This window comes from Crotalus tigris, unplaced genomic scaffold (assembly GCF_016545835.1).
Source record: "Crotalus tigris isolate CLP2741 ecotype Arizona unplaced genomic scaffold, ASM1654583v1 scf7180000024304.1987388, whole genome shotgun sequence".
Classification (NCBI taxonomy): Eukaryota; Metazoa; Chordata; class Lepidosauria; order Squamata; family Viperidae; genus Crotalus; species Crotalus tigris.
Genome location: NW_024100476.1, coordinates 705,522 through 718,094, shown reverse-complemented (window position 1 = coordinate 718,094; position 12,573 = coordinate 705,522). Strand labels below are relative to the sequence as shown.

Here is a 12,573-nt window from a genome sequence, read left to right as displayed (position 1 = left end):
GGAGCTGGGGTGGGTGCGGCCTCCGCATGATGCAACTGGTCGGCGGGCTGGCAATTTGACACCCCTGAGCTAGAGTGTGTGGTTTTGAGTGCTGCCTGCATCCCATAGGTGGGGCTTTGCGTGTTTTGTGCGGATGGTTCGTGGCATGCTACGGCCGGGTACCAGTCCATGGACTGGGGGTTGGGGACCCCTGTCCTAGACAATACAGAGAAGAGCAAAGATGATTAGGTGACTGGAGGTTAACACATGAAGAATGGTTGCAGGAACTGGGCATATCTAGTCTAGAGGAAAGGTCAAGGGGTGACTTCATAGCAATCGTTCAATATTTGAAAGGGGGTCAACCTATTTTTCAAAGCACCAGAAAGCAAAACAAGAAACAGTAAAAACTAATCAAGGAGAGAAGCAACTTAGAACTAAGGAGAAATTTCCATACAATTAGAACAATTAATCAGTGGAATAACTTGCCTCCAGAAGTTGTGGCTCAGGAATTCTGGGAGTTGAAGTCCACGAGTCATAAAAGAGCCAAGGTTGCCTACCCCTGGTATAGGGCTTCCTGCTTGAGCAGGGGGTTGGACTAGAAGACCTCCAAGGACCCTTCCAACTCTTTATAAAAGTGGAAGCGAACTTGGAAAAAACTAACCACAATCGGAGCGGATTAATACCCGACTGGGAGACCCCAAAGAAATGCAGGGCTGTAGTTTAGTGGAGAAGTCAAAAAGAACACGGAAAAAGCAATCGCAAAACCCCTTTCAATTTGGTATCAGAACAACTAAACCTGGACAAGAGGAGCCGGGCAACCCTCTAGATCGGAGGTCTGCAATTTTGGCAACTTTAAGACGTGTGGACTGTGTTGGCTGGGGAATTCTGGGAGGTGGTCCATAAATCTTAAAGTTGTCAAGGTTGGAGACCCCTGCTCTAGACGCGACCTTTGAACGAAGGTGTTCCTTTCATAGAGTCCTAGGTTGCCTAGCGACCGTTGCCACGAGCAACAGTTCGCTCTCCCCACCGCGGTAGCGCGGCGGATCTTCCATTTTGACTGAGGGAACCCAGCCGCGGAGTGAATCTCTCCGCGCATGCGGAGTAGTTCAGAGAGCGCGGGGCGGGGGTCCGGCGACGCCAGCCCGGAGAAGCTACCGCTAGGAGCGGCGGCCTCGGAGGAGAAACGCGGAGCGAGCAAATGGCGGAGGCGGCGCACGAGTGGGCCTCGCTCTGCGAAACTTTCCGCAGCGCCCTCAACCTCTCCTACGTGGAGTCCAAGAAGGACCCGGACACCGAGCCCTACCGCTCCAAGTACAGCGCGCGGGAGCTGCTCGAAAGCCTCACGCAGCTGCTCGGCGCCGGGGAGGCCGGAGAGGCCGAAGGCGGTCGCGGCCCTGGCGAGGAGGAGGGCGAGGGCGAGCGGCGGCGACGCGCGGTGCGGCTGGCCGTGGTCGAGTACGAGCTGGGGGTGAACCACACCGACACCCAGGAATGCTCTGCCGGCGAGGAGCACCTGGCCAAGTGCCTGCAGCTGCTGGAGCGGCACCGCCTCTCCCGCGAGTGCGTCTCCCTCTACATCCAGGCCCAGGTGCGGGAAGGTCCCCCGATCCTGTCCCGCCCGCCTGGACCCGATGGGACCGTCGCCCGGGGGGGGGGAGCCCCGCTTGGGGAAGGCCGCCAAGGCATCGGCAGCACCGGGGGAAGAGGCAGGCGGGCGGGGATAGTACAAAGCTCGGCGTTGCTCATTTGGGGAAGGGGAGAAACTGGTCGGAGCAGAGCTTTTGATATCCCACGGGTCTTCAACCTTGGCCCTTTTATGACTTGTGGACTTCAACTCCCAGAATTCCTCAGCCAGGCACGCTGGCTGAGGAATTCTGGGAGTTGAAGTCCACAAGTCATAAAAGGGCCAAGGTTGACGACCCCTGTAATATACAGTTAGGCCGGACGGAGATGCTGTATTCTGCAAGTTTTTTCCTTGGCCAGCCAGGTCGGATCAGGGAACTTGGGTCGCTTTTACATGTATTGACTAATTTCCCAATTGGTGAGTTTTTCTGGAGTCGGAAAGCCTGTTTGGAGGCGTGTGCCATGTTGAGGACACTGTACAAAAAGAAAAGGTGACAAAATGCAGCGCTGGACAGTGATGCAAAGTTTTGAGACTTGGGTAATAGACTTTAGTCTGTATGAGCTGGTAATGGCGGAGTATTGCAATGTGGATGGTGTTTCAGGGTTGACAGATGCCTTTTTTTCACAGTTTAGTGATGTGTGATAAACTTTGAACCAGAGAGCGGTATTACCTGATCAATGATAGATAGAGTTTTGGAATTTGCTAATAAGAGACCCAGTGAAGGGGGTTGGAATTTGCTAATAAGTTGGCTCCTTTGCATCTTTCACAAATCAAAACTTTACCATTTAGAATTATTTTTTTTCCTATTTCATACTGAAAGCCTGCAAAAGAGATATGTATTCTGGCAATATGAGAGTTGGGGGGGAGGGGGGGAATGATAACAATGTACCATGCTGTGTCTGCTTGCTGTCATCAATTCGGTGTTAGTCATCAAGGAAGTTCAGCTGTTCTATCTAGCACAGTAGACTGGCAATGGAGGGAACTACCGGTAGTACATAACTGGCCTGTTGGAAGCAAGCATCATTTCCATTTGCAGTTTAGGAATATCCTGTGCTGAATGAGCTTTGTGTTCTGCCTGTTCAGTTATTCACTGGATCACTCTGGGTAGTCAGGAATTTTATGCATTACACTATTAAAAATTCCTTTATTTTGGTTTTTCCTGCCAAATAACATTATTGAGCAATAGGAGCCTTTGTTAGTAATGTTCTCTTTAAATTATCCCTCCAGCTACCCAGTATTTTCCTTAAAATTATAGAATTGAAAAGAATATCTGATGAATATTTTAGATAACTTTTAAGTTTTTACTGCTCTTAGTAGGTAAAATTGACATTATCCTAGGATTGCCCCTAAATAAAGCATGAAATGTTTCCAGAACTTGAAATGATTCTAGAATTTCTGTTCAGTGCAGTTCATAAAGTGTTTGTTTCTGAAATAACTCCTATGTAATTTCAGTTGTAGGTTAATTTTGTTCCATTTGTCATTTTAAAAAAATAACCCATTTGTTCCTCATGTTTTGTAGAATAATTTGGGTATCCTCTGGTCAGAAAGAAATGATATTAAAACAGCACAGATTTATCTGGAATCTGCAGAGGCTTTATATAATCAGTACATGAAAGAGGTAATATGCGAATGAGTTTACTTTATAATTTTGTGGTATTCCTTGAATAGTTATGTGGGTGATTGAGTTTTCTGTGAAAATGTGTGCAAATTTTTTTAAACATTTTCCTCTTGTGTCATTCTTTTGAAAATTGATAGTTGAACCTAACTGAGGTATCAAATGTTGCAGTTGCAAAAAAATATTGGCATTTAATCGTCAGTGCAAAAAAATGCTCAGAATATTAGGATCAGTGCAACATTAAATTGTATTAACATTTTAAATATTTTAACTATTAAAGCATTTCCAAAACAATCTTACCATTCTGTTAGTTTTACTAATTGTATTGAACTATTCTAGTATTGTTGTGTGGCTATAACGCTACAAAGAACAATCAAATTTCATTGTTTTTTTTTTATATAAAGCACTTTCAAATGGGCCACACTCACCATGCATTACAAGCAGTTGATTTTGTTATATTGTTGCATTAGCACAATGGACTTATTGTTATAATCATCTTTGGCTCTATTTATATATGGAGCTACCCCAGGAGACATTTTCAGACAGCAGAAAATTGGTGAATGAATGCATATGAATGTAGAAAATATTTCACTTGGTTTGTGTTATTGTTCAGTCTTTATGTAACTGAATTTTCTTTCAACTAGAAGTAACACACCAATTCTTCAACAACAGTTTTAATGGGTTCTCTGCCAGGCTTCCTCTTTTGAGTTTACTCATTAGTGGTCACTTCCATACCAGATCTGTTATTCTTTATGTCATTCCACTGCATAGATTCAACAGGATCATGTCTGATTGGATGCTCCCTAGTAAAGGTTAAAAAAAGCATGCCATTTGGACCTTTCTGTTTTTCTTTTGTTTTACAAATGTTCAGCCTGCCTTTCATTCTGGTGGATTACCAAGCCATGTACTTTAATCAACATTGTGTTATTCAGCTCATCAGTCCAGGTAGTCCTCGAGTTACAACAGTTCAGAGTTACAGTAGCATTGAAAAAAGTGACTCATGCCTATTTTTCACACTTACGTTCAATGCAGCATCCCCATGGCCATATGATCAAAATTCAGATGTTTGATAACTGACTCATATTTATGACGATTGCAGTGTCCCAGGGTCATGTGATCACCTTTTGCGACCTGACAAGCAAAGTCGATGGGGAAGCCACAGGTTCACTTTACAGCAATGGTTCTCAACCTGTGGGTCGGGACCCCATTTGGGGTTGAACGATCATTTCACGGGGGTCGCCAAACAACGCAGTCCGCCATTTTTCCCCCTTTTCCTTAGCTGTGCTACTCCCTTTTATTCTATTGGCTTTTGAAAGCCAGTAGAATAGACTCTCTTGAATAGAGTCTAATTCTATTGCCTTTCAAAAGCCAATAGGAATTGTCCAGGCTGTCTCTGCCCTGCTGAGCCCGCCAAAAGTCCCATTCTGCAAACGGTGCTGCACCAGTTGAGTAGTCCTCAACTTACGACCAGTTGGGGGGGTCGCAGCATTAAAAAGGTTGAGAACCACTGCTTTACAGCCTTGTTACTAACTTAATAACTGCAGTGATTCAGAATAACTGTGGCTAGAAAGGTCATAAAATGGGGCAAAACTCACTTAACAACTGTCTTGCTTAACAATAGAAATTTTGGGCTCAATTATGGTTGTAAGTTGAGGACTACCTATAACGTATTAGAATGCAGCAACCCAATTTTTTTAAGCCTGTAATTTATGTAGGTTCTGTCAGTTCTCCTTTGTTTGAATAAGGAAGACAGAATATATGTTAAACCTATGTGGCTCGCAGCATATGCTATGCAATAAAGCTCAGTGATTGGATGGGTAGAAGAGCCAATGTTGTTTTCTCTCTCTCTCTCTTGTTTTTTTTAATTGCTTTGTGTTTTAGTTAGTGTCTTTAACTATTGTTAGCTGCCCAGGGTCATAAATTTGAGATGGGTAGTCATATAAATTGAAATAATATTTTTCTCCTGGAAAGAAACAATTGAATTGTCTTTAATTTCTGCTATTTCATTTTGTTATAACATTTGGAATGATTCCTTAGAGCCGGGGTCTTCAAACTTGGCAACTTTAAGACTTGTGGACTACAATCCAGCTGGCTGAGGAATTCTGGGAGTTGAAGTCCACAAGTCTTAAAGTTGCCAAGTTTGAAGACCCCTGCCTTAGAGTGTCTCCTAGTTATAAACTGGTTTTGCTGTAGTACCCAAATGCAGCCAGCAGAGCGAGCACAAGTTTGCTAGGCATATTACCTTCAGCACTTGCTATGTTTTGCAGGATGGGAATCCTCCACTTGATTCCAGCGAACATTTCATGACAGAAGAGAAACTCTCCGATCAAGAAAGATCAAAAAGGTGGGTGAACACACAATGGTGGGTTGTATGGTGGGTGAACATACAATGGAAATTGGTGAAAGAGTTTATTTCTTATCATTAAAACTGAGACACTGTTTCCCCAGGTTTGAGAAAGTCTATACACATACCCTGTATTATCTGGCCCAAGTCTACCAACACCTGGAAATGACTGAGAAAGCTGCACAGTATTGCCACACCACTCTCAAACGGCAGCTTGAGTACAGTGGTTACTACCCAATAGAATGGGCCCTCAATGCAGCCATTTTGTCTCAATACTATCTCACCAAGGTAATTATTTCAAGTGTTTTCTTCTGCATATCTTATTCGCTAAATCAAAATATTGAAATGATGAATGGTCCTTGTTGGCAGGCATTAGATTCCGTATGGACACGCCTGGTTGAACTGGATTGCTGTTAAAATTATTTTGTCAAGCAAATAGATCTGACATTGATTTTCAGTTACATAACCTGTTTGCCTACATTTGAAGAAAGCTGGTTCAATAATGCATAATAATTAGACACATTCAACAAGTAGCTATGAAATCCCAAAATAAGTTTCATACTGTTTTTATTCATTTTTATTTGTTGAGAAGGAGTTTCCTTCAGCCTTGGCACACTTGCTTACTGTTAAATTGACAGATATTAAAGGATATGTCAGTGTAGTGGGCTTTATTTTAAGACTGATATAAGAATAGATGCACGTATTTATGTCCACATACCCTTACGCACGGATCAATAAAATATTGCTACAGAAATTACCTTAAATTTTAGGATTCAGGAAGCATGTTCTATCTCCCAAAAAGTTAGAGAAGGGAACCAGAGGACTTAATGCTTACTGACTGAGATGAAACGATAAGTCTTTTCCAACTCTCTTATTCTGTATTCTGTTATATATACTTCCCTTGACAAAAATGACTGCAAGTTGCCCACATTCAAATATGGTGCCCCTTTTATGATGTCCCAAGACATGTTTGGATTGTACCAATCGAGGGCCATGCAGATTGTGTGTATTATTTTTAAGGGACACTAAACTTACACTTACAAATCAGGTAGTCAATTTTTTTTACGAGTAAAACAGCTGTGCAAAATTTTTGAATTAGACATGTTGTTTTATTCTCCCATTATTTTTTCCCTTAATAATTAATTGTCGTATTAAACCATTCTTTCTTTTACTGTATTTTTTTATTGTAAAGACTGGTCAAAGACTAGTCAAAGACCATAATAAAGATATTAGGCAAAAGTGCTGTAAGGCTGAAGCACAGTATTTCCTTGACTATGATTGAGTCTCATTGGAACACAGTGAAATTTATTTCTAGGCAATTTTAAGACTGTAATGTAAGGCTATGCCTTTTTAGAGTCTGGTTTTTATGGAAGTGAAAGTTATACTCAGTAACTTCTAAGTAACAAAAGGTTGATGGTGACAAGCATATAAGAAGTACTTTTTTCATTTTGAATGATATTCTCTTTTGGAGCAATATTTATGCTGGCAAAATTTCATCAGCTGTTTGGTTTTTTTTTTTTTAGCACTATAAGTGCTCTAAGGTCAAGCCACAGAGTAGGTCATCCAATTTCAGAACACTAATATTTAAGTGTTTTATAATTAAATGAAAACTAGGAGTGTATTATGGCCCAGAAACAAGCACTGTTATATCATTTCCCCACAGCAATGTTTCATGGAATCTAGGCATTGTTTAGCAGCTGCCAGTGTCATCATTGGCCAAGCTGGACACGTGCCATCTGCAGAAGACAGTAAGTAACCTCATTCTGGTTTCAACTGGGGTGATTTTGATTTTGGCTTGGTGTCAATGCTAAATGCCTTGCTTTCTTTTCATGACTTCAGTCCAGGGGTCTTCAAACTTGGCCCTTTTATGACTTGTGGACTTCAACTCCCAGAACTCCTCAGCCAGGCACGCTGGCTGAGGAATTCTGGGAGTTGAAGTCCACAAGTCATAAAAGGGCCAAGTTTGAAGACCTCTGCTTCAGTCATTGTTCCCCTTCATTCTGGTCTGTAATCCAGTCAGTTTCATTATCCATTTGATTTTTGTAAGATTAAAATGTTTCAGTTCAGAAAAAAAGTAGAAATATCTCTTTTCTTGTACTAAACTAAATTTTCTATGGATAGCTTATAAATATGTTTGCCCCTACTGCTTCTCTTGCATCAGCCAGTAAGAGTAAAAACAGTCACAGAGAGCGGTAGCAACTTGAGAGGAAATTTCACACGAGCCAGACCTACTCTGATAGCGGCCATTTCCTCTGAAATCTTCCATGGCCCAGAGATTAAGTAACAGGATAGTGTCTGAGGTGAAGGGAAACTTTATATGCTTTTGACTATCCCTAAGACAGTATCTTAAATATTCAGGTACATTAAGAAGGTTGGTTATAAGTACCCCAAATAAGACTTTATTTTCAATGTTATGCTTATATCGCTGTGAAAGTTTTGGCGTAGATTTAGGCTACTATCAGGCTAAAGTTAAGGGGGAAACGTCTTTGCTGCGTTGCCTTTAGGCAGAAAGAAGAAAGAAAACATTTGATAAGTTCCTTTGTTAGTATAATTTGTTTGCAATACACTCTGCTCCTTTTATTTTTTTATTTGGAGGAGTGTTGAGATAGAAATCGATCTAAATTATTTTAATACTATTAGGAAAACTATGTTTCACTTCTAACTTGTGTTTATATCCTGGCTTTCCCAAATGGAAATTAGCAGAGCCAAGGAAGTGCAATGAAATTGATCAATCTTAATATATGGAATAGCTTCAGAATCAGATTTTGGCTCCATGTTAGCCTTTCTTTATAAATATTATATAGCTATTAAGAGTGAAAGTTGGAAACCTGAAATGATAACGTGTTCTTTTCTTGAGAAATCTCTTCCAGGTCTAGCTGGGAGCTAGCTTAACATACGCTATATTTTTAAAAATCAGATGAATCGGAACAAGACCAGCAAGATCTTCGACAGAAAAAAGCTGAGATTGCGAGATGTTGGATTAAATACTGTTTGAACCTGTTACAGGGGGCCCGAAAGCTGCTTGAGGTATGAAAGGGAACATATGCAAATAACTATGATTTTTATTGTTGCTGTTTACTGTTGTAACTAACCCTAAATAATTACACATCTCTTACTGAAACTGAAGCCTTAAGCGAGAGGGAGCCTATTTCATCCTAGCCCTACATTACTTTAATTTTCGGTAGTAGTTCTGTACCAGTGGGTGGGTCAGGACAAAGGGGCAAAAATCTGAATTTAGAATTCAGTTTTTCTCAGATATGAAGCTTATCCCCATATCTTACATGCATAGTAATATACTGTTGCTATTAAGAATAGTACAAACATCTCATTCAAAACTCTTCTCGCAGCAGCAGCAGACACTACAAAAACACTTGTTTGCTTAGGGAAGAGATATCAGTGGAGGCAGAAGTAAATGTTAGCATTTTTTTTTTTAAAGGGGGGAATCCTATTAGTTTCCTTGAGAAGCTTGTTCCAAGCCTAATTTCTCAGGAGGACAATAAGGGGGGGCTCTGGGCCAATTTTGGATGCTTGTATGCCACAAATTGTTCGTCTCCGAGGTATCTGTTACATCTACAAAGATAGGAGCTAATGGTCAGGTGCTGGAAACTAAGTGTGGCCTTTAAAATTACATATGGGCTTTTTTTTTCAGTATCAAACTCTTAATTGTGTGTCAAGTACAAAAAAGGCAGCATCAAGTACAATTAAAAGATAAATATACGAACGTGTGATAGTAGATTTTGCCCATTCTATTACTTTTGAGTTTAAAGAGATATTTTAAATTATTGTTGCTTTCACCCAAAAAATTAGACCACAGTTTCTTCATGGGATATTATGCTTGGCTGATTCTGTGTCTAAATATGCATCTAGAAATTGAAAAAGAAGCCTAAAGGGCTGTGAGATTGTATAACTGTGCTATGTGCACCTAAAGCAAATCACTCTTAACAAAAGTACTTTCTTATTAAAGGATTGGCTATGTTTGTACAGAATGGTAATGCAGCCATTACCATACTAACTCACACTGCTTGGATTGCTTTCCTGGCACCTGCTAATAGCAGGCATAGCCAACAACTGCTCCCTCTGTACTTTGTTTCCCAAGTCAGATAAAAGAGAAATTTTGGATTATTTCTATTGAAAAATTGGAAAGATTGGGAAAGGATCATATTTGAATATCTAGTACAGGGGTCTTCAAACTTGGCCCTTTTATGACTTGTGGACTTCTAACTCCCAGAATTCATCAGCCAGCGTACCTGGCTGAGGAATTCTGGGAGTTGAAGTCCACAAGTCATAAAAGGGCCAAATTTGAAGACCCCTGATCTAGTACATACAATAAATACATTGTAGCTTCAGGTGGAACCAGGGGGCACAACCAAATCAGCAGGCATTAGGCAGGATTCATTCATAATTGTCTGTTAATTTCTTTTCAGGCAGGATAGATACTTGTCAGGCTACCAAAATATATTTCCAGGTATCTTGGCAGATGTGAACATGTCAGCATTTCACAAATATTCCCATAAACTGCAAATGTGAAGGGCACTGCTGTGTGAGATTTTCCTTTAGATGTAATCTATTACAAGTTTTAATTCATCCATTTTAGTTGTAATATATGGTAATTCAAGTGACATCTGAGAAACTAGTTTGCAATACGTAGAGAATTGTTGCAAAGCTTAGCTGTCGATTCTTTCAAACTGCAAATGAAAAGATAGGAAACTCCTTGTAGGACAGTGGTTCTCAACCTTTTTAATGCCGTGACCCCCCAACCGGTCGTAAGTCGAGGACTACTCAACTGATGCAGCACCGTTTGCAGAATGGGACTTTTGGCGGGCTCAGCAGGGCAGAGACAGCCTGGACAATTCCTATTGGCTTTTAAAAGCCAATAGAATTAGACTCTATTCAAGAGAGTCTGTTCTATTGGCTTTCAAAAGCCAATAGAATAAAAGGGAGTAGCACAGCTAAGGAAAAGGGGAAAAGAAAATGGCAGACTGCGTTGTTTGGTGACCCCCGTGAAATGGTCATTCGACCCCAAATGGGGTCGCGACCCACAGGTTGAGAACCACTGTTGTAGGAGAAGAAGAAAAAATGTTGGAATTAGTCTGATTGAAATTATGAACAATTGGAGTGGCCTTTATCATACTAAGAACTAAGGAATTAATTCATCAGTTCTGTGACGTTCAAACCATTCTTTAAAAATCATTTCTGCTGATTTTAGGACAACATTGGTGAGCTGGATCCAGACAGGCAAGTGGAACTGAAAGCCCAGCAGGAGAAAGAAGAGGACGAGAAGGAGAAAGGAAGAAAGAAGGCTGTTCTGTTTGGAACTAGTGATTTGTGTGATTCTATTTTGGCCATGGAAGAGAAAGTGAGTTGTGTGTTTCCGTTAGACTTCAAAGAAGCCAGAGAAGTCTTCTTAGTAGGTCAGAACTATGTCAACGAAGCAAAAGAGTTCTTTCAGGTAGATGGGTATGTCACTGATCATATTGAAATTGTCCAAGACCACAGTGCTTTATTTAAAGTGCTGGCTTTCTTTGAAGAGGATTTTGAGAGGCGTTGCAAGATGCATAAGCGTAGGATCGATATGCTGGAGCCTCTGTACTCGGGCTTAAATCCTCAGTACTATCTGCTGCTCACCAGGCAACTTCAGTTTGAATTGGCAGATACCTATTATGAGATGATGGATTTAAAAGTCGCCCTTGGCAATAAACTCGAAGAGCTCGATTCCCACACCGTAAAGAAAATAAACTCGCTTGCTCAGATGGCAATAAAATTCTATGAACTCTTCTTAGATTCTCTGAGGAACCCTGATAAGATTTTCCCAGAGATCCTTGAGGAAGATGTCCTTCGCCCTGCAATGGTGGCCAAATTTCACATTGCCCGCCTTTATGGCAAGCTGATTACTGCAGATGGCAAAAAGCAGTTGGAGAATATGCAGACCTCCTTGGAATATTACTCATTTCTAGTAGATTACTGCGAGAAGCACACAGAGGCTGTCCAAGCTATTGAAACTGAGCTAGAACTGAGTAAAGAAATGGTTGGTCTCCTTCCAACCAGAATGGAAAGGCTAAGAGCAAAGCTTCCAACTGTCACCTAACTTCTTTTATTTCCATGCAGTGTGCAATATTAACACGATGTCTGTCTAAAGCAGTGTTTCTCAACCTTGACAATTTTAAGGCATGTGGACTTCAACTCCCAGAATTCCACAGCCAGCATTGCTGGCTGTGGAATTCTGGGAGTTCAAGTCCACATGCCTTAAAATTGTCAAGGTTGAGAAACACTGATCTAAAGAGAGAGTGTCGCTTACGACAGTTTCTTTGTAGTAATCCAACAACTTTTTTTTTTTTTTTTGCAAATACCTGCTGGGACAGGCAGCATGGAAGCTGTTTCAGACTGACTACTGTCCAATGTAGTTGCTCTCCCACACTTCAATATTAAATATACAATGAGTGGTCAACTGATGCTCTGTGCTGTTTGCCCCCTTCTGACACGTGAACCTTCCTGCCTTACATTTTCCTCCTTCCACTGCATGGCCAGTTTCCAGCTGCAGTGTTGTTTTCCAGCAGTTTCCTATACTAGGGAACGTTTTGTACAGTCCTAGCTATCACTGTAACCTAGGCACTTGGCTGTGTGGCACTGATCGAGATTTAGCTTTAAGATTTTTTGTTAACAAATCACTAATTTAACTCTGTCATTTTTTGTATATGTTGTCCTTCCATCCCCTTTTAGAGGAATCTATAAATAAACATACTTGATGGCAAATTCTCTTGGCATCTTTTGTGTGCAAGTTAAATCCGTTCACAGCAATGGAAACCACCTCTTAATTTCTTTGATTTTTTTTCCCTCCACATTGAGATTTTAATATTCTCTTCAACTATAGATTGGGGCCTTTTTTCACTGTTCCTTAAAATTTACAAATAATTGTTCATTTGTTCTCGTTTTGTATAATTCTATCCAAGGGAAAAATAATTAAAGGAGGGAGGAAAAGAGAGAGAACTTGATTGGAAAAAGCCTCACCTTAGA

At 40.9% G+C, this 12,573-nt stretch overlaps 1 protein-coding gene across 1 annotated transcript; it reads left to right on the top strand.

Moving 5' to 3' along the window:
* Nucleotides 1-1,073: 1,073 nt before the first annotated feature.
* On the top strand, nucleotides 1,074-11,771 carry LOC120299658 (kinesin family binding protein). Its single transcript, XM_039324686.1, has 7 exons — nucleotides 1,074-1,567; nucleotides 3,123-3,221; nucleotides 5,486-5,562; nucleotides 5,667-5,850; nucleotides 7,226-7,310; nucleotides 8,480-8,589; nucleotides 10,769-11,771. Exons 1-7 carry the CDS (start codon nucleotides 1,178-1,180, stop codon nucleotides 11,645-11,647), a joined length of 1,824 nt encoding a protein of 607 aa, XP_039180620.1. The 5' UTR covers nucleotides 1,074-1,177; the 3' UTR covers nucleotides 11,648-11,771.
* The last annotated feature ends 802 nt before the right edge of the window (nucleotides 11,772-12,573 follow it).

Bases quoted from the DNA above. Each gene is read 5' to 3' on its own strand.
- LOC120299658 (XM_039324686.1), top strand. From the start codon at position 1,178: ATGGCGGAGGCGGCGCACGAGTGGGCCTCGCTCTGCGAAACTTTCCGC. The intron at 5,563-5,666 runs GTGGGTGAACAC...CTGTTTCCCCAG, and splicing joins GATCAAGAAAGATCAAAAAG to GTTTGAGAAAGTCTATACAC. The intron at 8,590-10,768 runs GTATGAAAGGGA...TGCTGATTTTAG, and splicing joins GGGCCCGAAAGCTGCTTGAG to GACAACATTGGTGAGCTGGA.